Source organism: Lissotriton vulgaris, chromosome 5, assembly GCF_964263255.1.
Source record: "Lissotriton vulgaris chromosome 5, aLisVul1.2, whole genome shotgun sequence".
NCBI classification, from domain to species: Eukaryota; Metazoa; Chordata; class Amphibia; order Caudata; family Salamandridae; genus Lissotriton; species Lissotriton vulgaris.
The window spans coordinates 702121262-702148937 of NC_141693.1; the positions used below are offsets into that span (position 1 = coordinate 702121262).

Consider the following 27676-nt stretch of genomic DNA (forward strand, 5'->3'; position numbering starts at 1 on the left):
ACTTGCCACTTCAACAAGACTATCCTGCATACTGAAAAAAATCCAAGGAATTGAACACTCCTAATGATGGATCTAATTTTAGAAAGTATATGCCATTTCTCTTACCCATGTTAGAAATGCGGCTGTTTGCCCATCTGGATGAATCCAAAGCTTCTAAGGCGCTACTGCTCTGAGATTTGGGGACACTACGCCAGGCTGGCACAAATGCAGAGGGTCTTTTCAAAGGATAATCTCTGAAAAAAGCAAAAAGCATATCTATCTTCATATTCATCTTACTTCAAACTTTAAATCATGATAATTGATTGAAGAGTTCACATCTTCACCTCAGAACAGTTATGAACCGTCATAAGCATCATAAATACTTTACACAGTTGCCATAACCATCCAAGTGTACAATATAAATCCAATAATAGAAATTTGAAAAATCAGTCAATATAAATATAAAACAGATTGTCTTAAAAGTTCTATTTTCGTTTCAATATTCATTACATAGGGCTTTGCAGAAGATAGCTACTGAACAAAACAGAAAAATGCTACATTCAATTTAAAATCATATTAAACAGTTGGTAAAAACTGGATCATGGCAAAACCAAGTAAAATGCAAAATTCATAAAATGAGAAAATATTAGGAGATCAACGGATCCCAGAGGGTTCAAACTGAATGAGCGATATGACACCCACAGTACGAAAATTGGTAAAGTGCAAATATCTACAGATTTGATTAAATCCTAGTTTTACACATTTAAAAAGATCTTAATAACCAGTGCAAAGTAATTGTTCAAATAAACCAGGTAGTTAAAAAAATATATATTTACCACCACTATGACATGCATTTGAGACAGGCTGCTATCAATAATATTGCTAAGAAAGGGGGGCGCTAGGTGGCGCACTTGCAAATGGTCGCAGGTGAGTGAGGCTCTTGCCGCCCAGCGAACATAATCATGCAAATATCCTATTTACTGGCCTCATTGGTGGTATTTATTGCGGTCGACCGATAGAGCTGCTTTGCCTGTAGCTGCACTGCAAAAATCGTGGAAATAGATCGGCTCCTGCCCCTGCGAGGCACTGCTGAAGATCGGCCCAGATAACCGAGCTGTAGGCAATCGGACGCCGGCCTCCGCGACTACTCCAGCCCGTGGCTGCACATGCGGCGACTAAGCCGCGTGAGCCGATTCCTCAGGAGGCGGCGGTGGAGAGATCCCGAGCCCCCACTGCGATGCAATCACCAACGGCAGGGCTTCTTGACGGAGGCACGGATTCTGTAGCGGCAATATTGTGGGAGGCGTGGCGGCGAGACTCTGCACAGTGGTGGTGAGTGTTGGGGACTGCTCAGGCGGGTGCAGCATAACGACCCCTGACGCCCGGCAGCGGTGTGGAAGAACTTGCGGTGCTATAGTACGGCGCGGTGGTTCCAGTGTACCCAGGCTCCCCCTGCAAAGTATATTTTATCGGCGGACTGGATCTGCGGATTGCCGGGTGAAGTGTTGGCTCTGCCCTGGGTCTGGATAACTAACTGCGGCAGATACATCCAGGGGTCGAGACACTCCGTGTTGGCACAGGGCCAGGGCATGCCCGGGCACGAGGAGCAATGCTCAAATAGCGGTGATCACGGCGGCGAGGGGGAAATCCGAGGTGTGCACAGAAGAAGCGGCCCTATAAGGTGGTGCCAGGCCATAATTTAACAGCCACACTACGCGATTGAGGAAACTAGGGCCCTAGACAATCTGCCCCATATGTGAGGAGGAACATTATGCCTGGGAGTGCGTAGGAAGCGCAAAACTACCGGAACCTTGTCAGTGCTTCTGCGTTGCCCTGAGACGCTGAGGAGACTACAGCAAGGGACCAAAAAGAAGGCGCCATAGCCCTGGTTCGGGGAGCCTAGTTGTGACATCTCTGGGTGAGATATTTGTGTATTACTATTGAGAGTCCGCAAATTACCGCCGTTTCACGGCTCCATCGCCCCTGCTGACACGGTGATCGACCTGCAGATCCCAGTAAGAATCAGTACTTATGGAACTAACAACAAAATGGGCAAGCCAGACACAAGGCAGCCGAAATTTAACTTTGATACCGTTAGGAGAGCCAACCGATCTGGGCAGGAAGATCACGAACAGGCTGGGAAAAGCGGAGCCCAGGAAGCCGCTACTGACTGGACCACTGATGTGCAGGACATCTTCCGTGAAGTTCGGCAGGGGTTTGCCACCATAGTAGATAAGGTAGACAGGATGTCGTCACGGATGGACACCATTGCTCACAAACTAGATGGGCATGACGAGAGGATCAAGGAAACTGAAAGGCGCATCTCGGACTCGGAAGACACAACCGCTCGTCATACGTCGCAGTTTGTTTGCATGGATAACTTGTTGAGGGCCATCGCGGCAAAGAACGAGGACTTAGAAGCACGTAGTCGACACAACAACATTCACATTTTAAGTATACCGGAAATGACCAACACCGGATGAATGGAAGATTATGTGGAGAAAATGCTCCTAACGGCGATTGGCTCGGAAGCCTTTTCCACCCAATTTATAAAGATCACTGGGTCCCAGGCCCAAGCCTGGAGACACCCCGAGGCCCATAGTAGCAAGACTCCTCAATTACAGAGACCGAGATGTAGCACTGAGAGCAGCGTGAAGTAAACAAACCTTGTCGTATGATGGTAATTCCTTTTCCATCTATCCTGACTTCACGCCTGTGGTCCAAGAAGAGCGGCGGAAATTTATAGATGTCAAGAGTAAGTTGCGAAAAGCCCAGATTAACTATGCACTCCTATACCCGGCACGGTTGCGAGTCACGCACCAAGGCAAGCAAAGGTTCTTCACAAAGCCGCAGCAGGTGGAGGACTTCCTCAAACAACTGAAAAAAGTGAACAGAGCTGGTGCTGCCGCAGAGGACTCCCGGCGGTCCCCTTTGGCGGAAGTGGAAGCCGATCCCCAGTGATGGATCCCTTGCCCGTCGCGGACCTGGTAACAAATTGTCATAGTTGAGATATGTGCTCTGCTTATTGGGGTGTAGCTCTAGTAGCAGATATAGGTTTCCATAGAACGATGTACCTTGATGTGCCAAATAACTGCTCGCTGGGCACCCTGTGACCGATAGAGCTGCGGCTTCGGCTGCTGATCGCTCTGTGGGCGCAGGGTTACCCCGAGTCGGTCTGCCGCATATGGTTTGTGGGGACTATGATGTTTTTCTTGTTGGGGGAGGGATGGGGGTGGGGTGGGTGTTCGTATAATGCTCGCACGATGGGGATGCTTCAGTGGGGGAAAGGGTGGGAGAGGGAGTTGAATGGGAGTGTGGTAATGTAGGGGGAATTGACGTCTTAGATATCGAGCTTACAGACTATACAGTTACTGCACAGGTAGTTGGTACAGTTGGCAACACGGCACTTGACATTGTTTGCATATGGTTTCAGGGACAAAACGCTACAAGGATATGGCTTGTCCATTTCACAGTGTATACATATGACTAATACTGAGAAGACATAACTGAATATTGTCACAGGGAACGTCAGGGGGCTGGGGGACCAACGAAAGAAGAGACAAGTTCTAGCTTACTTAGATAGACACCAGACACGTATAGCGTTGTTACAAGAGAACCACTCTACGCCCCAGAGAGCCTCTATGTTTGCATCCAGATGGGCAGCACACAGAGATTTCTCCTCATATTCAAACTATGCTAGAGGAACTGCCATATTAGTTAGGAGACAAGTACCCTTTCATCTTGCTGGAACATCCAGCGGTGAGCAGGGGATGTATTGCCTAGCTTGGGGGTGAGTGGGGTTAGAATCAGTGACTTTGGTGTGCTGTTATGGACTAAATGTGGATGCTCCAGATTTCTTTACCTCTTTATGGGAGGCGATAAGAGAAATAGGCTCGAATCACATCATATGGGGTGGAGACTTTAATGTTACTTACGCTCCTGGTCTGGATAGGTCGCACCCTGTTCCACACCATCGCACTAAGGCAAGCATCATATTACAGGATATTATTGTAGATAACCATCTGCTAGATGTGTGGAGGCACGTCCATCCCCAACAGCGCGAAGGGACACATTTCACGCTGCACGCTGCATCCTGGGCACAACTAGATTATTGTCTCATTTCCAGAGGACTGGGGCTGGCAGTTTGTACAGTGAAACATCTAGCTAGGACATACTCCGACCACGCACCCGTTAAACTCACGCTCTCCTGAGTGGATTTCGGTCCCCCGCGTGGGGCTTGGCGGTTTAACGCATGTATGTTTTTAAATGCGTTTTTCCAAGAAGAACTACGTGAAGAGATTCAGGATTTTTTTGAACGAAATAAGGGCACGGTGCGGAGCGTTGAGACCATCTGGGAGGCATTTAAGGTCACACTTAGGGGAGGTTTGCATGTTCAAGGGGGCGGGTGTGTTGAAGAGTATCACTAACACACTTTGCAGATTGGAGGGGGAACTACGGGCACTAGAGGCAACATTATCGCTCAAACCAGATGGGGATACACAGCGAGAATTTAGGGCGAAACTGAAGGAATACATGGAGTAAGCGCACAGGGAAACACGTTTCAGGGGCAAACACTGGATAGCTCGCAGGTACAGGGAGGGAGAGCGACCGGGCAAAGCATTAGCGGACATGGTTAGACAGCCACGCTACTCCAACTACGTGATAGAACTGGAGAGACCAGATGGAACGGGTTGTTGGGACACTGCAAACATACTCAAGGACTTCACCTGTCACTACGCCACTCTATATACCACCACCGGGAGTTAGGATCGAGACCTTGACGCCTACCTTGGGGATGTTACTCTGGGCTGGCTGAGCGATGTACACCGAGAATTTCTGTGTGCTCCATTTGAACTAGACGAGGTTCGAGATGCCATCATGAGCATGCAGTTTGGGAAGGCCACCGGCTTGGATGGCATTCCGATAGAATTTTACAAAACGTAAATAGATCTGATGGCTCCAATTCTACGTGAGGTATACGAGGAGTCTTTGGAGGTGGGATCCCTCCCTCCATCTATGAGGGAAGCTCTCATTATTTCCCTTTTGAAGGCCAATAAGCCACCTCACTTGTGCGGGTCTTACCGACCGCTTTCTCGTCTCAATTGTGATGCTAAGATTTTGGCAAAACTCATTGCTAATCAGCTGAGTTTGTTGTTAGAGCACTTGATTCTACCAGACCAGTCCGGGTTTGTCCCAGGGAGGGCCACTTCCCATAACCTGCGACTCTTTTTACGATTTTGAATAATGTCTCCCCAGAATTGCCCTTGGCAGCAATCTTACTTGATGCCACTAAGGCCTTCGATTCTATTGAGTGGAATTATACCTTTGGGATTATGCTCCGGATGGGCTTCACACCACTATTTTTATCTTGGATACGGCTGCTGTATCACCTACCAGGGGCCAAGGTGCTCATTAATGGGCATATGTCCCAAAGCTTTTCGATTACTCGGGGTACCCGTCAGGGATGCCCCCTGTCCCCCTTATTGTTTGCCTTGGCAACGGAACCATTGGCGGCAAGGCTGAGACAGCATCACAATGACATGGCCTTAAGGTGCAACATGAGACAAATATTGATTTCCATGTATGTGGATGATATTACTTTATATGTGAGAGACCCCCAGACAACTTGAATCCACTCCTTCAGGAATTCATTGTATTCGGACACCTTTCGGGAATCCAGATAAATTGGGGGAAGTCCTGCCTATTCCCATTGAAGGACTCCGTTGTGCGCTTTCCTTTAGACTATCTGTTGGAATGGTGCAAGGACGAGCTGCGCTACCTGGGAATTGGCATTACTAGGAATAAGGAGGAGCTCATGAGGCTCAACTATGGGGTAGCACTAACCCGTATTACAGAAAATGTGAACCGTTGGATAACACTCCCACTCTCAAATCAAATCAAATATAGCTTTATACGATTTTTTGTGGTGAAAAACCATAAAAGCACAATAAAAGCAATTATACATTTGCAGAGCAAACACAACTACATCTATTTCATCAAAATTCACAGATTGACATTAAAAACAAATATTGATATTAATAAATATTAATAAAAAACATTATATGTCGCAATATAATGTTGTCAATTAATCTGAGCCTATAACAATTATCCCCTTTGGTTTATACAATTTCATTGCTATTAACAGTGTCCACAGTTTATATTATGTCACCTTAGTTTATTCAAGTGGCAATTTTCCTGCAATGTATTTCTAGATCTTATTACATTTTTCAAGTAAGACACCATCACGCTAATACATATCTCACTATCCATACGTTGTAGGTACATAAGGGCATTATTGCACTGTCTTAATCCAATGTATTTTTAAAATGGAATTAAAAGTCTTCTCCTCAGATTAGTATAAAATTTACAAAAAAAGGTGACATGAATAGTTGATTGTTTTGAAACGTCATCACAGGGACAGGGGATTAAATCGCGGGACCAGTCATTAATCTCAGGGAAGCTAACTAGTCTGAATATTATACCCAGTCGAAACCGGGTTACCAGCATACGGTCAAAGCTTCCCCTCAGTTGGAAAAGGTAGAGCTGGATACCCAGGCCTATTTGCAGCAAATAGTTTGCCATAACAGACTGTTTCCCTCTCTCTGTAGACCATCTTTTGTCTTCCTGGTATGTCATATATTCCTTTTTTAGTTGTTTCCTGGAGATTGATTTTAGGGTTTTGGGGTCATCAAAGTATTCGGGGTGTCCAATCTCACTGGCCACAGCCCTTATGTGACTTAGCCATGGGATACGTACTGCCCTATCCATTTTCGTACAATCCATGATGACAGTACGATTAAATATCGCCTCATCTGTCACCCAGAGCTTATGCCACAATAAAAGAGGATAAGTCCTTATAATATCCTCTATATGGGACAGACCCAGCTCAAGGTGGCAAATATAATTGGCTGTAGAACTAGGTATTGCCAATAGATATTTTAAAAAGGCATTCTCACATTGCAGTATGCTCTTCGCACCCGCCACGCCCCAGATGCCGGCACCATATACTGCTGTGGAGATGCATTTAGCTTTATAAATGGCTATCAGATCAGGGATTGGCTTATTGCCCAGTTTACCAGCAAAACGAGTTACCCCCCCAATTGCTCTCAGCATCATTTGCTTTCTAGACCGTATTGCACTCCCCCATCTACCTGTACTCGCAAAAACTATTCCCAGGTATGAGAAACTGTTAACGCACTCTATTTTTTGTTTGTTAAGAAAAACCCTGCATTTCTTTTTAAAAGACGCCTTCCCACATGTCATGCTGAAAGTTTTTTTAATGTTTACCCTAAGACCCCTATCCTGCATGTATTCTACAAACTTTGTAAGTGTTCTTTGTAGGCCATTTTGTGTCCTAGACATTAAAACTGCGTTGTCCGCATATAATAAGATAGGTATGGGACAACCATCAATTACTGTGTAATCATATGGGTGCTCAGCCAGATATTTTCCCACACTATTTATATAGAGGGTAAAAAGAAATGGGGCAAGAACGCACCCTTGCCTCACTCCTTTACTTACATTAAATCTTCTGGTACACTCCCCCTCTTTCCCATACTTAACTCTTGCACCAGCATCCCTATATAACTCTTTTAAAAACAGCAACATGCTATCATCAACACCAATGTCCGTTAAAAGGGCCTGCAGTTTATCATGTATTACACAATCAAAAGCTGAACTGAGGTCAACGAATGTTAAAAATATATTACCACTTTTTGCTACTGTATATTTGTCAACAATCAAACTCAAATTCAGGCCATGTTCAACTGTTCCTAGGCCTGCTCGGAAGCCATATTGTAGCTTAGTTAGCACTCCCCATTCATCAGCCCAAGTTTGTAGCTTATTCGGGATTACCCTTCCAGACACTTTTAGAAGGGAATATAGCCGAGAGATGGGTCGGTAACATAGCGGGTCATTTCGATCACCTTTTTTTAAAAATTGGGATATTTATAGAGTCCGACCAAGTAGCAATGAACCCATGGTGCATACACTTCATAAGTACATTTGTTAAAAGCGGGGCCCATAGCTCAATATTATATTTGTAAATATCCACTGGTGTGCCATCTGGGCCAGGGGCATTACCTGCCGCACTATCTTCAATGGCTTTTATCACTTCATCCAAGGTCAAGGACATTTTTAATGGGAAGAAATTTTCTTGCATTCTCCCGTCAAATGTCACAGGCCGTGATTCACCTATTGCCTCACCTTCCATCTCTACCATATTTACGATATCTTCATTGCATTGGCTGTCATTATAAAGACCACTAAAATATTGCACCCACCTTTCCTCTTCTATTGCCACATCGATTATGTTGGTGTTGTGCCTAGATAGGAAAGTTGCCTTGACTATATGCCAAAACCCTGTATTGTCTTTGTTTTCACTGGCCTTGCGTAAATTCTGCCATGCTTCTTCTCTTAGTTCCAGTTTTCTCTTCTTTTGAGCCCGTCTTTTTGCCAGTCTGGCCTGCTTAATTTCTTCCATGACTTTTGGCTTGGTTTTCAAGACTCTTTTTAGATTTTTATGGGCATTGCTACATCCCTTATCTAACCATCTTTTCTTTCTCCTGTTCACAGCCGACCAGCTCGCCGCTTCCTTGAGCCAGCACCCTCCCGCCAGCTCAGCGAACCCCAGCCAGGCCGCCGACAACCTCACGAAGTGGATCAGCAACTGCGCGGACGAACTCGCCCCACTGAGGACCCCGCCCAGCAGACCCGGCAGCAAGAAGGCCCCATGGTTCATCGACGAACTCAAGAGCTCCAAGAAGAACTGCTGAGCCCTTGAGAAAGCCTGGAGAAGGGAACCAACACCGTAAAACATGACCACCCTCAAGCTTGCCACCCGGAAGCACCACCAACTGATCCGCGCCACCAAGAAAACTGCATTCAAGGACCGGCTGGACAACAACGCACACAACTGCAAGCAACTCTTCAACATCGTGAAAGAGCTCTCCAACCCCAACGCCGGAAACAACGACATCACCCCATCGCAAGACCTCTGAAACTCCCTCGCCTCCTACTTCCACAACAAGATAGCGGACATACACAACAGCTTCAGCACTCAACCGACGCACGCCACGACCGAACCACCGCCCCCCACCACCACCCTCCGCACCTGGACTCTGATCAGCACCGAAGACACCATCCGCATGATGAACTCCATCCACTCTGGATCTCCAACCGACCCCTGCCCTCACCACGTCTTCAACAAGGCCGACGCTGTCATCGCACCCCACCTGCGGGACATCATCAACACCTCCTTCGCCACCGCCACCTTCCCGGAGAGCTGGAAGCACGCCGAACTCAGCGCTCTACTAAAGAAACCAACAGCGGACCCCACCGAACTCAAGAATTACCGCCCCATCTCGCTCCTCCCGTTTCCAGCCTACGTCATCGAGAAGACCGTCAACAAACAGCTGGCCGCCTTCCTCGAGACGAATGGATCCCTCGACCCCTCACAGTCTGGCTTCCGAGCCAGCCACAGCACCGAGACCGCCCTCATCGCTGCCACCGATGACATCCGAGCCCTGATGGACAACGGAGAAACAGCGGCCCTCATCCTCCTAGACCTCTCCGCGCCATTCGACGCGGTCTGCCACCGCACCCTAGTGCAGCGCCTCAGCAACGTCGGAATCCAGGAGAAGGCACTGGAATGGATCATCTCCTTCCTCGACGGAAGAACACAGAGAGTCCGTCTACCACCGAACAAGTCAGAGGCCACCGAAGTCATCTGCGGCGTCCCTCAAGGATCCTCGCTGAGCCCCACCCTCTTCAACGTCTACATGAGCCCCCTCGCGGCCATCGCACGCCAACACAACCTCAACATCATCTCCTACGCTGACGACACCCAGCTGATCCTCTCCCTGACCAACGACCCCGCCGCCGCCAGAGCCAGCCTTCACGAAGGGATGAAAGACGTAGCCGAGTGGATGACGACCAGCCGCCTGAAACTAAACTCAGACAAGACGGAAGTCCTCATCCTGGGCTCCTCGCCCTCCGCCTGGGACGACTCCTGGTGGCCCCCCGCCCTGGGCACCGCACCCAAACCGACAGACCACACACGCAACCTGGGCTTCATCCTGGACTCCTCCCTCTCCATGACCAGACAAGTCAACGCCGTCTCCTCGTCGTGCTTCAACATCCTGCGCATGCTACGGAAGATCTTCCGGTGGATCCCCACCGAGACCAGGAAGACGGTCACCCAGGCCCTCGTCACCAGCCGACTGGACTACGGCAACACCCTCTACGCCGGAACCACAACCAAGCTCCAGAAGAGACTCCAGCGGATCCAGAACACCTCAGCCAGACTCATCCTCGACATCCCACGACACAGCCACATCTCCGGACATCTGAGAGACCTGCATTGGCTCCCCGTCAACAAAAGAATCACCTTCCGTCTACTCACCCACGCACACAAAGCACTACACGATCAAGGCCCAAGCTACCTCAACAACCGCATCAACTTCTACGCTCCCAAACGCCACCTCCGATCAGCCAGTCACGCCCTCGCCGCCGTCCCCCGCATCCGAAGAACGACAACTGGAGGAAGGTCCTTCTCCTACCTGGCCGCCAAGACCTGGAACTCCCTCCCGACCGACCTGCGCCTGACCCAAGACCACCTCTCCTTCAGGAAGAAGCTCAAGACCTGGCTGTTCGAGCAGTAGCAGCACCCCCCCCCCCCCCACCCCAAGCGCCTTGAGAACCTCCGGGTAAGTAGTGCGCTCTATAAATGTCTCTGATTGATTGATTGATTGTGATCTTTCCGTTTACGGGCCACAAAAAGCAACTGTCTAATTTGGCTTGATATGTTCACAAAGGCTTCTATTATGTCTGCACTCTCCTTGTCCTGCGCTAGGCAAGTGTTAAAATCCGTATCTTGTTCTTTGATGAGTTGGGCTAGGAAAGGCTGGGGTTCAACCTTACTCCATTTTAACGAGTATCCATTTATGCTAGCAAGTGTCAGGTCTAGGCGATATTTTTCCCCTATTTTACATTCATCAGGTACCCCAGCTACAGTTTTTAGGTGGATACTTATGGGGTAATGGTCGCTATATAAAATGCTATGTGTCTGAAACATAGATGCCTAACCACTAAGTTTTCTGGACATCAGTGCAAAATCAGTAATTGAATTGCAGCCTCTCCCATTGTAAGTGGGCTCAAATTCCATCCTGGGAGTGCACATATCATTAAAATACCCTAGGTCAAGTTGTAAAGCAATTTCATTTAGTTTTCCCCCTAGTGGTGTATGCGTGAAGTGAGGTATTATTTCACCTTTAGTTTCACCCATGCCACAGATGCTACTTTGATGAAATTGACATAGGGTACAGTTAAAATCCCCACCCCAGATAAAATACACTTTCCCTTTTAGCATTTCCATTTTGTCACTTAATTCCCGCTGTAGACACGCTAGAACACACAGCATCTTATTCCGTGGGATATTATTATAGAAATGAATCAACACCACACAGCAGCCAGTGCTTAGGTGAAGTTCTATAAGCTGATAGTGTTCCACCTTACACTCGTATTTTATTTTCTTTAAGCCTAGGACATTTGAGATGTAGGTTAGTTAGTTAGTTAGTATGAATTTGTAGAGCGGACGTTCACCCTGGGGTTTCTTGGCGCTGTGTACCGCTGGGGACCCAGTCCTGGCTTTTGGGCATCCCCAAGGTGAAGCCAGGCATCCCCGGCAGCGAGGGGGCCGTTGTGCAGATTAAGCAAGCTATTGCCCAGAGTTGCAGCGTGGGAACCATGGTTAGAGAGGCACCGAGGTGAGATTTATCGAGCCCCCTGACATTGGTTCCGTACCCTGCCGCATCGGGAATTGAACCCTGGTCCTGGGCCGACCTCTGCTTCTGGGTCTGCCGCCTCTAACCGGTGAGCCACACATAGTCCCCCCTTATTGCGCCCATATTCACTAGAAACTGCCGGAGTATGAAGGGTCCGATAGCCTAGCATGTGTGTTTCAACAACCGTCCAGTTTTCCTGAAAACAAACTATAGGATATTCTATTATAACCTGTAGCCAGTGTTGGTCTACCTTTTTATAGGATAATCCTGCAATATTCCAAAACATTATTCCCAGCTTTGGTAATTCTTGTATAGGCTTTCTGGGCTCGTCCATCAGCATTATATTTTCCATAATTGCAGAATTTGAATCCTCAGCTGCAGCTTTGTTTGTCACAGACTCCAAACATATTCCCTGACCTTGCAGTTATATGTTGTTTTTGTTGTATGACTTTAGTCAATAGAATGCATCATAAAAGTGTACACAATTCATACATCAATTTAGAAGACAAAAATACATTCTTTTTTCCATTAAAAGAGAGAAAAATATCACATTGTCATACATACAGTACAAAAATAGAATTTAAAAAACAATGTTTAAAAAACAGTTAAAAAGCCAGTTAGAAGCATGAGTTTTAAAACATTATCACTGCGAAGGAGACCATAGCAAAACAAAGGGCATTACTAGAGCTCTGTAGTCTACAACTGGTACGCCCGTAGGAGCTTGGATCTGATTAGCCAGGCGCATCGCAAATATTTTACTATCCCACAGACTACACTGGGAACAGAGGTGTCTGTTGTAAGAATGTGCAGTGCCTCCCTATGGTGCCTAGTCCCCAAATTAGAGCACACAGGTTTCAACCATCTCCGTCTCGCCTGGCCATACGCTGGACAGGCAAAGAGGAAATGGGGGATGGTTTCTGTGGGGAAAGCACAGCCAGGGCACCCTCCTGCCATCTCTCCCAAGGGTTTCCACCCCACAGTGAAAGCATTCAGGGGTAGTGTGCCAAACCTCAGCTTCAGATACAATGCCCTATCTCTAGGGGATTCAATGAAGTCTAGAAAAGGTTCCAATATGGGGGAGGGCTTGGAGTCTAGAAACTTCTCCGTCAGGGAACCATGTTTCAGATTTCGTGTTGCTTCGTTGGACACCCACTCCCAATAGGCCTTCTTAACTACTTGCTTGGGTGGCGGAGTCTGGCCTTCCCAAGCATCTGCTAGCCCAATGTCCCCCACCAAAACCTCAATTTTGAAACCCAGGGTATCTTGCGGCCTTTGTCTATGCGAAGCAAATCGGACAAGCCGGATGCATAGTTACACAGTTCGGGGGTCCTTCTGAGGCGTACCCAGATTAAGAGAGGGCACAGCCTTGCTATATCTCTAATTGAGAGTTTTCCAAAATCGTGACGGAAAGGGACCAGAGGAGTCAATAGGGAAAGCGAGACCAGGTCCCTGTAAAACTTGTTTTCTGATCTCGCTAACTCTGCGATGTTCTCGAACCCCACAGTACCGCCCCGTACAGAGATGAGGGCCAGGCTTTCCCCTCATATACCTTGATGGCAGGGGCAACAGGTCGGCTATGGGAGAGGTGCTGGTGTCTTGCTATTGCCCCCGACACACGTTTATGATTAAGTAGCATCTTTTTCAAGTGAGAGTTCCATTTCATCAAATTGTTGACCAGTACGCCCAAATAGTCAAAAGCTTCGACTAGTTCTAAAGGGGAGTCATACAGCTTGATGACATTTCTAAAGCGCTTAGAAGGGGCCAAAGCCATTAGCTTAGTTTTAGTTGTGTTTATACATAAGCCTCTGGACTTACAAAACTGACAGAACCGATCCAGCAGTTTTTGAAGGCCCATCGGGCTTTTAGAGATCAGGAGGGTATCGTCTGCAAAAAGCAGCGTAGGTGATTTTTCCCCTGCCAGTGTTGGCGCGTCGGCAGGATCCTCCCTCAAGTAGTCTACCACCCCGTTAACAAATAGGGAGAACAAGGTTGGGGCCAAGACGCACCACTGGCGTATCCCTCTCTCCACCATAACTCTCTCAGTCAAGTGTCCCTGTCGGCCCACCTCACTCTGGCGTAATTCTCCTCATGCAGACGCACAATCAGATCCAAAATCAAGGGGGGATGCCCAGATCGGACAGGACCCGCCAAAGGCCGGCACGACGGACCAGGTCAAAGGCTAAGATCGATGAATGCCAAATAAAGGCTGCCTTTTTCGATTTTTACCGATTTCCAATAAATTGTAAAAAATCTAAAAACCTGGTCCATCGTGCCCACCCCCTGTCTGAATCCTGCCTGGAAATGGGACAAAACCTCATCTTCGTCTATCCAGGACCTCAGTCGCATGAGGAGGACCCTGCCAACCACTTTCTGCACTACGTCGATTAAACTAATCGGCCTGTAGTTGGCAGGGTCCTCCCTATCCCCCTTCTTGTAGATCGTCACCACTCGGCACCCCTCCAAGAATCTGGAACAGGGTAGCCGCCACGATGCGATTCAGGACCCGGAGAACAAAGCGGGCCCAAAGCTCACCATCGTGGCGTAGTAAGTCGCAGGGAGGCCATCGGGACCTGCCGCCTTGCCAGGCGAGATACTTGCAATGGCAGATTGGACCTCCTTGAGCTCGAAGGTGTCCCCCACATCGGGAGTCCCAAGGGAGACCAGCCATTTCCCTTGCTCTGTTGTCGAATTTCCCTCCCCTCCCGAATACAGGCCATGGAAATGCTCAAACCATTGGCGGCCTGTAATATGGTTTGGGATTGGGGCATCTCCCTTTCTTGTATTGACATTGATAAGCTCCCAGAATAGGGTGGAGTTCTTCAGCTGGGCGGCAGATTTGAGCTCCTGCCAGTGCATTTCTTCCCACGCCCGCTTGGCTTTATCTATGGTCCTATAATTAGTCTTTCTCGCTAAGGTTATTTTTAACTGGTCCTTAGCTCTAAGGGCCAAAGATAGCTCCTGTCTCTTTTCCAGACAGAGGGCAGTGTACCACAAGTTTGTTGCTTGTGTGGAATGTGATTTGCACCCCCACTGTTCTTTGTACAGAAAAACTCCATTATCTTATCGGTGGTCTCCTGGTATATTTCAATAAATTTTGAGTCCTGCGAGGCCAGTGAGGTGAAACTAAGTAGTTGATCAAGTTCAAGAATCTTCAGTTCCAATAGATCCCTAATACTTTCCGGGTCTGGCCCTGTTTAGCGACCATATGCCACTTTAAGGGCCGATTGCAATTAGATGGTTGAACCTCCCTAGTAGACTGTGATGGTGTTGTGCCCATGTCAATAAATGAGGTGTCTATGCTTCGGGAGAGTTGCATGGACAGGAGATTATGATCACTGTTGAGACTCGGGATGACCTCCATATCGATGAGGTCAGCCCAGAGAGACACATCTAGCAAAATATAGTCGGATCCGAGCGGGGAGTACACGCCCCGCTCGGATCCGAGCGAGTCCTGCCATTAGCTGCTCTTAAGTTATGCTCTAGGGCCAGAGCGTTAATTTGTATAACTCTTCGGGACCATTTCTTTATTGGGGATAGGTTAAGTGTTGGTATAGCCCATTTGGAGTCCTCGTCCCTGGTGCTCAAGATATCTTCGTTGCTCAGGGGCTCAATGGTGCAGTTGAAGTCATCTGCGACGATGATCCCTGAGTTTTTAGAAATGGCTGACAGCTCCAAATCAAGGCTCGTTAGAGTGGATATCGCTACCAGAATACCCTCTGACATAGATGTTAAATATCTCTAGGTGGACAGTATCTTTAGCTCTTCCAATAGATAAGTGCAAAATATCATGGGAGGGGGTGTTGCAGTTGGATATCGACCAATTCAGTCTGATACTAACCCAGATCAAAAGCCCCCCCCCCCCGAGGGCCGGCCTCTACCCGAACTAATCGCGGGGATATGGTACGTAGTAAACCCCAGCATATGCAAAGGAACCAGGCTCCATGTCTCCTGGAACAAGCAGATGTCGTATTTGCTGATGAGATCATTCCATTCAGGAAGAGCTAGATTCTTTTGGAGCCCAGCTATGTTCCAGGAGAGTAGCCTGATTGCCTTCACGGTGGCAGTGCTGTGAACTACGGGTCTCAATTCTCCCGACCCGGGTGGGTCAGAATTGGCAGTTACGGGCTCCCTAGTGTCCTTGTGTATTGCACCACCTTGCTCTAATGCAGCCATGCATATGCCTTCTCCTCCCAGGGGGCGGCTAGCGGGAGCAGAGGGACAATCTACTGGGCACTCCCCCACTAGTCAGTCAACTTGGCACAAACTGGAACCACCCCCCTCCCGGGCCACCGACCAAGATGGAAACCGGCGAATCTGGATGGATGAGTGCTCGGGGATGTTCTAAACTTGAGGGCTTCTAAGTTCTCTGCCAACGAAGGGTCAAAGAACTGAATCTCAATACAGTCTGTGTCAGAATTTGCCGTTGTAACCCTCCTCACTTTGGCCATATCCTCCCTTTTGATGGATCTGCAGCCCCTTGTGTGCCTCAGCCAGTGTATCGCCTTATTGTGGATGGACTTTCTGCTTTCGTAGCTCCCCGCTATATTCAGTCTTGGGACCTGAGTCATGTATATGGTAGCCCTGCTATTGTGGCGATGAAATGAGCCACCTTGAAGACCTGGAACTATAGGTGGCCTACTCGGAACTCTATTAGGGGGGCCAAAGGACAATTCCTAGCCAAAGGTGGGGCCTGCTCCTGGGGGCGCCCTGGAGGTGCCCTAGATCTCACGGAGTCAGAGTATAGTCTGCCAGAGGGAAATGTAGTCTTAGACCCTGCAGGGCCCTGTGAGAGATGGCCTAGTAAAGAAGGGGGGTTAGGGAAAGTACCCCTAGATGGAATAGGGCTAGTCCTTTTAGCTATATTACTTGTCCCCCGGGGGAGAGCTGTGTTACTTATCCCTCCAGGGAGAGATTGGATGGGAGCAGCAGATGTAGTGGCTCACCCCCCCAGTAAGCCCTCCACCTTATTACCAAGGGATTCACCTAACTTTTCCAACTCTGTAATTCTTTCCAATAAAACGGACATGGAGAGCCCGCACAAATTACAGCTAGCCTGGGTCTCTACTAAAGGCTTTTTACCCAGGACATGGCTCCCCAGTAAGGATGTAGCAGCCTAATCAGATTCTAAATCCAGAGGTGCAAACCTATTTGAACAGGATACCATGGGGGACGAAGCATGACCCCCTTCCAACCCCCCCATGGATTCCTCATCTGAAGTACTATTGGTAGCGGGGTATGGGTTTGAACCTTCCTCTATCATGACAATAGTAGACTTCCCAGTGCTCACTTCACACTGACGGGATTTTGTTAGGCAAACATGGAGGGGATGGACTTCGATTAGGCCAGTGGAGAGGTCTCAGTGGCTTCCAGCTGTGGACTGTTCACAGTTGTGGGGCTACTATTAGTTAAAACCTCTTCACCGTCATTTACCATTTCCGCAATTCTCATTAACACACAATTCATTGCTGAGTGGGGCACTTTTTTGGCATTTTTCCCTTTTTTAATAGCCAAGGTCCCCCCACCTTCCAAGGTCTTCCTTTTCCCCATGGTAACAAGTAATGGTGCAAAAATCATAAAATAGTGTGAGAGGAGGAAAGTGTACAGAACAGTGGCTCCTGCAATGAGAAAAGAGCAGCCGTTCCCCTCGGATACGGATAAGGGTCTATCAAACTGCCCCTCTACTAGTGGACATACAAGTACAGTACATTTTAAGTTCGAAAACCAAATGAAATGGGTACGGCCCAGCCCGGCCTCCACCGGCCACCGATGGCCACAGACGGCCCACCCTTTGCCCGGGCTTCCCCCGGCACCCGCCTGCGCGTGTCCCGCGGGGCGGGAAAGGTCCACTGAATATTTCTTCCCAGGTGGCAGGTGGGAGGGGCTTGAGGTCCGAAGGGTGCTTGTGGGGCTTGGAGTCCTCACGCTGTTCACGCTGGCCCACGTGCACAGGCAGCCACAACGAAGCATCTCCTGCGGAGCGGGAGACGTGAGCTGTTGAAGTACCCCCCGGTGGCAGGAAGGAGGGGCTCGAGGATGCAAGGCGCTTGTGGGGCTTGGAGTCCTCAGGCTGTTCCCCCTGGCCCACGCGCACAGGTAGCCACAACGAAGCGTCCCCCGCGGAGCGGGAGAGGCGAGCTGGTGAAGTAGCCCCCGGTGGCAGGAAGGAGGGGCACGAGGTCTGCAGGGCGCTTGTGGGGTTTGGAGTCCTCAGGCTGTTCCCGCTGGCCCACACGCACAGGTAGCCACAACGAAGCGTCTCCCGCGGAGCGGGATGACACGAGCTGGTGAAGCGGCCCCCTGTGGCAGGAAGGAGGGGCTCGAGGTCCGCAGGGCGCTTGTGGGGCTTGGAGTCCTCAGGCTGTTCCCGCTGGCCCATGCGCACAGGTAGCCACAACGAAGCGTCTCCCGCGGAGCAGGAGACGTGAGCTGTTGAAGTAGCCCCTGGTGGCAGTAAGGAGGGTCTCGACGTCCACAGGGCGATTGTGGGGCTTGGAGTCCTCAGGCTGTTCCCACTGGCCCACGTGCACAGGTAGCCACAACGAAACATCTCCCGCAGTTATATTTAAATTAGTACTGTAATCCTCAGCTGCAGCTTTGTTTGTCACAGACTCCAAACATATTCCCTGACTTGCAGTTATATTTAAATTAGTACTGCAAGGGTGTTTACTAATTGGCCCAGTATCCCTGCCTAGATGAATAGCGTACCCCTTCCTCATCTCATCGTTCCCATCAAGTCAATCAATATCCTCCAAATTTGTCAGAGTTTCAAACCTGTTTGACAACGGTATTAGATTCCTATTTGGCCTGGCATTACATGACCCTATCCTTGTTGCTCCTTGTTCTCGAGGATATTGTCCTCGATAAAAAAATACTAATGGGAGGATACTGGGTTCATTGATTCCCAGCTCCCGCTCTATCCAAAACAGCGTGTACCAGTCTTGGGTCGGCAAGGGTCAATACAATGCAATCACCATTTAACACTTTGAGGCCCCTTCCCACCCAAGCAACCCGCCTGACCATTTTAAAATTTTCAAATAGAGCTCCTGCCAAACCAGTTTTCTCCCCCACCCAATGTATTGTCTTATTCCGAAGAGATTGCCAGCTTTCATTATCCTCATTCGCTACCTGGGGTGCATTCGCAATTACCACCACATAAGGCGCAGCGGCAGGTGACAAGTCCAAATATGTACTTTTAGCATTAGATCGTGGAATAGGGGCCCTGAATCTAAGGCTTAATATCAAGGAGGGGAACAACCCCGCCAGAGCGAGAATACTGGAAAGAAGAACATGAAAGGGGTGTTCCCTAAATGCCAGGAGGGCACAGTTCTACTCATACATTCAACTAACCCACACAACCACAAGGAGAATTTATTTATTCAAAAATATTTTAATTTTTTTTATAATATAGAGCATTTTCATAGAAAACTAGTTTCACTTGAATAGTGTAGCAACATCTGTTATTTGTTCCTCAATATCCCCCATAGCTCTAGTGAGGTAGATTTTCAACGACTGCTGCCCGCCCATACCGGCACTTGGTCCCATTTTACTAGTTGATTCGGCCTTCCTTTTGCCCATGTTTCCCTGCAGTTAGACCTGCCCCTATATCTCAGCTTCACACTTATAGTAAAGAAAAAGGGCATATATGATGTATGTACAATACAGGCGATTATAGGGGTTCCGGTTGTTCTATATCCCAAATAAGCCTAGATGTTAAACCAGTATCCCCCCCCCCCTTGGCCAGGGTGAGCCCGCGCGGACCCGTGCCGCGGGGGCTCCCAGGAGTTTTTAAAGGCTGGGAAAGTCTCAAGCGGACCCTCTCACGAGACCGCACTGCCTTCTGGGGGATGTAGTGCCCCGGTAGTCAGCGGTCCGCGGAAGCAGCGAGAGATGGGAGCAGGTAGAAGATTTGGCCTGGTGTCCTCAGGAAAACAGCAGCGACGAAGAGCAGCAAAATGTTAGGTCAAAGGATCAGTGAAAGCGCGGATGAACCTCAAACACTTATCCCATTACATTTGCTCTTACAGCAAGAAGCGCCCAAACGCCTAGTTTCATTGATCTATCGAACAGTCCACACACAGCGAGAAGTAGAGGCTCCACAGTCCCCTACGCGGTGGGGGGTAGAATTAGGATTTGAACTGACGGATAACCAGTAGGAGTATTGCTGCTTGCAGACTGAGCGGATATCGGCCAGTAGCAGACTGCGAATTATACATTATAAATATTTACACAGATTGCACTACACACTGGTTAAAATGCATAGACAACAGCTGCAGGACTCAGATAGATGTGATAGATGTCACGTGCCTCAGGCGGATATGTTGCACCTGGTCTGGAGGAATGTATGACGAAACATCGCGCACCATTACATCGCGTGCTTTTATCACGCAATTATTACATCGTAAACTCCACAACATCGCCCACTTTTACATCGTACATTGTTGCAACGCCAATGCGTTGATTGGTATTGGCTAGTACATTACTTCGCAGACTACGAAATTGCAAGTCCTGACAACGCATTCTTTATGTCCTACCACAGTTTTTGCAATCCTTTGTCCGAATGCATGATTCCCAGCTCTAAGCCCTGACCCCCACTGCTCCACCCTCCCCCGCGTTTCCACAACGCTAATTCTTTCCTTTCTATTTTCCTTTTTTTTTCTTTTTGTTCACTTCTTTTAAAACATTGTGATTGTACATAGATTGTGTTACGGATGCCACTGGTGCCACCCACCTATCGCAATAATTAGAGGAACTATCTCACATGTGGCTAATCCGTCAAATCATTTCTTCGTAATTGTTTCACATAAAGTAAAAAAAACAATTCTCTCTTCAAGGACGCTTTTGTTTTAATCCGGGGTCTGCCCGACCCAAGGCCCGGATTTGCTACCCTTTACTCCAGAATGAAGAAGCGCTACATTCCAGCGCCCGTTTCTAAGCACGTGCTAGGCTTGCTCTTCAAGCTGTGTCTCTGCAGCGGGCAGGTAAATCTCTGCGGCTGCAGCCCGAGCTCCGGATGCCAGTGCCTTTCCTAAATCCCGTCACTGCACACCGTCCCCCGATCCTGTCTGTGCGTCCTATTCCTGTACAGTAAGCCTGCTCAAACACTGCATTGCTGTGCTTTGTACAGCCCGTGCCCCACACCCAAGTCTAAGAATGAAGCTATCGTCCCCTGCGTGGCTCAGACACAGAGAGCACAGCCTTGCCAAACATCTATTCTTCATCCATCCTTCCACCCATCATTCATCCACCCATTTCACACATCCGTCCACCCACCCATCATTCATCCACCCATCTTTCATCCATCCACCCTTTCATCCATCCATCCATCCATCATTCTTACTCCCACCACCCAATTTCCTATTCAGAATCACTGCATCTTGATTTGCGAGGGACATAGAATCAGGGCTAGGAAGCCGCCAGTGAATACGTCTAGATCCCCAGTGTTAAAGGCGGACTTCAATTGCTGCAAGCAGATCTATTGTGGTGCTTGGTTGACTGATTTAAATTGTTAATATACAATTGTTTATGTGTGCTGTGCGAGGGACATAGAATCAGGGCTAGGAAGCCGACAGTGAATACGCCCAGATCCCCAGTGTTAAAGACGGACCTCAATTGCTGCAAGCAGATCTATTGTGGTGCTTGGCTGACTAACTTAAATTGTTAAGATACAACTGTTTATGTGTGCTGGCATGCCGTTCATTCGTAAAACCACAATATCTGATCAAAGCAGTAAAGAACAGGTGACTGTACGTCAGCGAGGGCTCAGTATACTTCTCAATACCTCATGCTTTAGAACAAGAACTTCTACCGGTGACATCAATCACTCCCACCATACAGCGTCAAAAACATAAATACACCAAAACAATAGCAGACGGGCAGGCGCTGTTGGAAGAGAAAATGGCTTTTTGAGCTCTTTTCTTCTAAACTGAATTATTGCAGCACTTTTCAAAGCTCATAATTGAGGGTCATTATTTTTAGCCAACATGCAGCAGAGATGCACGCAAGGGACTGTAGGAACTCATTTAATTATAAACTCAAAAGTATTCATATCATTGCCACGATTACTCAGAGAAGTGGGAACACAATATTCTGTTTAAAACACAGAATAAAAAGGAAGAATTAAACAAAACTTGCTTTATTTCTTCAAGGCCTGTGAGAGAGAAGCCGCCATCACTCGAATTCGATAGTAGCTTTAAAGCACTCCTGGCTTCCACCCGGGACCAGAATGCCTCTAATTATTTCTTTGTTGCTGATCATGGTCACTGCCCACTAGATAGTTTGTGGTAATGGTTACAATTCAGAAATAGATAAGAGTTACCAGGGTCTCTCGAGTGTCTTTTCTGTTTTGGCTTAAATGGCTGTTAAATTATAAAGTTGTGCAACAGAGAACATCAAAACTGCAAAACGGTATCTTTGTGCTCCCATTACTGTCTGTCCAGATACCTTTGAGAAACAGATCGTAAGGCCACAAACGTGAACGCACGCGTTCGCCGTTTACACACTAGTAATGTTGGCAGGAATATTCAAAATGCTTAGACACGGGATCAGCAGACGATTTGCATGCGTTGCAATCGCTAGCGATGTATATGTAATGGGGACATAATAGCATGCGACGTAAAAGCATCCGTTGTGGAGTCGCCAGCGATGTAACAGTCGCGTTGCAATAGCTCCGCAATGCGATGCAGTTGTTGTGACGGGTGTTTCCCGGCCTGGAGCTGCCCGGAAGTGCATAAATATTGGGAGCATGTTTTTGAGGACTTGAACCAGATGACCAACACACATCTTGAGGTCACGTCACTGCTGGCCTTGCTGAGCTATGTTAAAAACGTGCCCTTAGCACATCGCCGATGCATAGCCCTTTCACTACTGATGGCCAAAAGACGTGTAGCCTGTAGATGGGGCAGGGGAAGGGCACCTAAATTTAAGGATTGTCTCGATGATATGGTCTATTGCCAGGAACAGTTCACCACCTATGCCGAACTGTTGCCAAGTGCGTCCAGACCTAGAGACATCTGGTCACCATTGACATCCTACCTACTGACGAGACCCCGTAGGCCTGCGGAGACCACATCGGTAAGCCTGACCTCGCAGCAACCTCAGATGGGAGGACATGGTGGGGATGAGGGTGACCATGTCTAACGACTCATATGTACGATATTCTGAGGAATCTGCACTCACTGCTGCACATGTGGGCTTGGGTTACCACTGGGACTGTGTTAGCTAATACAGTTTGAAAAGTGTTGAGGTGCAAAATGACTGGATGGGTACAATTACACCCTCTGATGTTCTTTTTGTACTAACTTGAAAATGTTGTATGTAAAGCATTACAATGCAATACATGATATGCTACACTGACCTATAGACAGGAGCCGAGTGCAACAATGTGATTAATACTGTAACCTCTATAGTTGTTCTTATTTATAATTTCTTGAAAACCAACACAGATATTTTAAAGGTTAACGTTTCATTTGACGCGGCCAGCCCGATGCGGTTGTAGGCGGCTTGCTGTGTATGTATATGCTGCTCAAGACGAGCTTTGATTGGTTACTAAATGTGCAGCCGGCCGTGATATGGTTGTAGGCAACAAGCCTTGTGTAATGTTGTATACAAATAATAAAGGTTTTTGAAAACGAAAAAAAAAAATATATATATATGGCTAAGAAAAGTAAGAGTTAAAATGGGTGATGTGATCTTTTATATAACACTAATTTACAATGTAATTAAGGCAAGAATTTCACTTGTTTGAACCAAATGTTTAGTAGGAAGCGACTGACTGAGAATACAATTGGGCCAGAAGAATCAGTTTTTAAGTTTTGCTGGGCAACAGAATAGTAGGTGATCCCCAGGTTCAAGCACTACCGGCGTATCCACTTTTGCCATGCACTGCGGTACCTCGGACAAAAGAACACACTTGTTCATCTGTTTCAGGGGAGGAATTGCAGGCTGGGCACATGTCGGAGGCCTGGTCTTTTTTCCACTTACTATTAAATACCTTCAAGGGCAGGCTACCTAGAAAAACCTCACATATAAGCTTTTTTCGATGGGTGGTGTGTTGGTGTCAATGAATATCTTAAATTTGACCAAATGCAAATCCAGTATGTTAATGGTTTCAGTTGTGCCACTTTCAAAATGCATTTATACTTAAGTCAAGGCAGAGTGGGATAAGAGGGATGCTGGTTGGAACAGAGATAAGTGATCTAATGTAATTATTCTCAGCTACGGACAACTTTTGGGTGTCAGCATAACCCCCAACTTCAGCTTCAAAAAGTGCTGCACTTTGGGCGTTGGCATGATATGCCTCAAGGGATGTAGAGATTGAACAGGAATATGCCCTCTTGTACAGTCGGAGTACGGCATTTGCTCTATGGACTGATAAAAGGGAACTTTTGTTAATTTGGTGTTCCCATTTAAACTTGTCAGACAGTTTGACTCCCAAGTGAGCAAAACAGAAAACCATTTCAAGGAGTTAGCTGGCTATTTGTACAGTGCTACTTTTAGCTGTGCCTTTACCAAAACCCATATATTTTGTTTTTGTCAAATTTAGTTCTCGATTCCTTGCCATGCAGAATTCCAGAAACTTATCAATCAGCTTTTAAAGACCCATAGGGGTTTTGGAAATGAGAAATTAATCATCTGCAAAAAGGAGTAAAGGGATTTTTTTCCCATTTGAAACAGGAGAATCATTTGTGCATGCCATCCGTGCCTTCACCACATCAATGATATACAGGGTAAACAGGGTAAGGGCAAGGATTCACCCCTGAAGAACCCTGCGAAGAATTGGAATGTGGGTAGTCAGTTCACCCCCACTACCCCAATGGACCTGAGCATAGTTATTTTTATGTAATCTGACAATGAGAGTGTTCAGGCAAATGGTGGACCCCATTTCTACGAGCACTCTCCAGAGATTCTCATGGAGGACCAGGTCAAATGCAGCCCGCAAGTCAATGAAGACCAAGTAAAATCTTTGGTTGCTAAGCATTACGTATTTCCAATATATGAGTGCAAACCTAAAGACTTGGTCAGTGAACTTGTTTTAGCTTGAAAGCCACTTGGAGTGGGGACAAGACCTGTTCATTATCTATCCAGTTTTACAGTTTATCAAGAATCTGTCTTGAGAAAACTTTCTGTGGGTTGTCTATTAGGCTTAGGGGCCTATAATTGGATGGACTGCAAGTGTCGCCCTTCTTAAAAACTGGAATTAGTTCTGCCCCCCTCCAGGTGTCTGAGATTTCTCCTCCAGGAGCTATTACATGTGGTTAAGAGATTAACATAACTAGCCCACATCTGTGGTTCAGATTTATACATGTCACCTGTTAATCGATCTGGCCCAGGAGCTTTTGCTGAACTAAGTCTATTGATAGCAGAAAGAATATCCTCTAGATTAAAAAAAGTGCCTCGATCCTCAATGGTCTTCCCATGGGCTGAATTTAGTACATCTTCAATAGGGCCTCTAGGTCTACTGCAGAGAGGTTGGATATTAGATGCTTCATGGGCATATAATACAGAGATGTAGTCTACCCACTTCAACAGCTGGATAACGTGTTGGTGGGTGGTCACACTGTATGTGCTCTCATGCGAGATTATGTGCCAGAAGGAGCTGCTGCTGTTTGTTTTAATAGCCTGCAGCAGATCCTGCCAGTTCTTTTCCTCCCAAATGCACTTGGCTTTAACAAGTGATGTTTTGATTTAGATGGTGCTTTCAATAAAATCTGTGTGCCTATGCCCTTTAGCAGCCTAATCAGCACCCTTTTAGTCAACTTGCACTCTAGATTATACCATTTGGGATCCCTAACGTGAGTTGCCTCTATGTGGGTGTTTTTTTTTAAATAGAAAGTGCACTGTAGTTTATTAAAAAGGCGTACATGGATATCAAAATTGACACAGTAGAAGCAAGTTTTTCTTCGTAATCGGACAGAAAGAACACAAACCACTGATCAACATGTAATTTGTCATTACTCGAGGCTGGAAACCATCCTATAATTATTGACTAAAATAGGCTCTAGAACCACATTATGCTAAGTGGCTAAGGCTCTTTTAAGGGCTTCTCCAATTAGAGTTGTAACCAGCGGGTTATGATCGCTATCAGTGTTAGTGGCGACCATCACATCTTTCAATAATGGCCAAAGCCTTATATCGAGTAAAACATAGTCAATAACACTTGCGTAAGAACCCATTTTAAACGTGAATGATTGTCCTGCTTCGCCCACCCAAATAATAGAAATATAGCACTCCCACACGGAGGTTCGCACACGGCGAAGCAAGAAAACACCTGGAAAGGGGTTTAATCTCATAAAATGAGGCACCTCAAAGGACAGTTTTTAGAATTAAGCGTGGGGTTTTATTTGTTCAACAATCTCTAACAGAACGGCTTTCCCAGATATCAAATGAAACAACATGTAAATGTATATGTATATGTGTATATATATATATATCCTACTGGTGGTCACCAGTAGGTAGTTATAGTTAGGATCTATTTTCCATAGGAAATCCCAAACATTCCATTTGCAATAACTTTGGCGCCGGTTGACAAATCTTCGCAAAATTTTCAAAACTCGTGGGGTGCTCCGGTCCGCTCCTATCCTGAAAGTTTGGGGTGATTCATCAAGCAGGGGCTGAGAAACAAGTGGGTCCCAAAATGTTTTCCCCCTACAATTTTTCATAGGAACCTTTAGCCGCAGCTACAGCCCAAGCTGCTGAACGGAATTACACCAAATTTGGCAAAGAGTTGGCCCTTGGTTCAGACTCGTGCCTTTTTGTTAAATGGTGTAAATCCATTCAGTAGTTGCTGAGAAAATCAACAGTAAAATCACATATATATCTATGGCCGCAGTGGATGCGTGCACCCTGTGAGCACCCTCCCGATCACGAGCTGCATGCTAATTGGCTGTCAACTGGCTGTCAACACTCCAAACCAGGAAGGGTTGGCAGCCATTTTGTGCCTCGGTAGAACCGAGGCACAATAAATCAGTGCAACAAGTGCGCAAAATGTAAAAGGGGGGCAGGGTAGAAACACCCTGACCCCCTAGACCTGCTTAGGGGGTCCCACAGGGCCAAAAAAATGTTTTGTTTTTTTTAAACAGCAAAATCTGCGCAGTGTACGCGGATCCAGCTGTGAAAAAAAAACTAAGTGCAGGCTCCAGCGCATCTTTAATAATTAGCCCCTGGGGGGCCAAATCCCAGGGGAAAAATATTTAAGGTAATGGGGCACCCAGAGGGGCCCCCCCAGCCCCGGGGACCACCACCCCCGGGGCTACAAAATAAATGGGTGGGGGACTCAAAGGTCCCCCCAGCAAAATACATGAATGGGGGGCTCAAAGTCCGCCCCCATCCCTGGGGACCACCACCCCTAGGGCTTTCAAGTAAATATGTGGGGTGCTCAAAAGCCCCCCTAAGTCCCGGGAACCCCCACCCCCTGGGGCTTTGTACATTATGGGAAGGGGCAGCGCGGCCCCCCTTCTGGAGCCCTCGCGGGCCCAGGGGACCGGTTCCTGCAGTGTCCTGGGGTGCCCACCCCTGGGACACTGCTGTTTGCTATGGCAGGGTGGGAGCGTTGTGGCTCCCACCCTTCCATAGAAAACTTGGTTTGGATTTTGAAAGAGAGAGCAGGGAAACCTGCTCTCTCTTTTAAAATGCAAACTAGATTGCTTTTCCACAGGGGGAGCTGCATGTTAGCAGCTCCTAATGTGGAAAATGAATGCCGGCTCCCGAAGGACGCGGGGAGCCGGCGGAACTGTGGGGGCATTGGGGCTATCCCCACGGCCCCCAACATTGTACATAGGCCCCGGAGGGATGGGGTCCCCAGGGAGAATAGAAATTAGAGGTAGATGCTAAAAAAAAAATATGGTAAAATTAGGAGTCACATACCCAACACGGCGCTCAGCATGATCCCCTGGTGTGAACGCGTTGGGTGAGCAACT

At 47.6% G+C, this 27676-nt stretch overlaps 1 protein-coding gene across 2 annotated transcripts in view; it reads right to left on the minus strand.

Moving 5' to 3' along the window:
* The window catches only part of USP54 (ubiquitin specific peptidase 54), a 1809222-nt gene that overhangs the window by 727410 nt on the left and 1054136 nt on the right, over window positions 1-27676 (minus strand). For both annotated transcript variants that reach the window (XM_086922134.1, XM_086922133.1), the window contains exon 15: window positions 106-233. In XM_086922134.1, the coding sequence (XP_086778260.1) occupies window positions 106-233 (128 nt within the window). The remainder of the gene's footprint in view (window positions 1-105; window positions 234-27676) is intronic.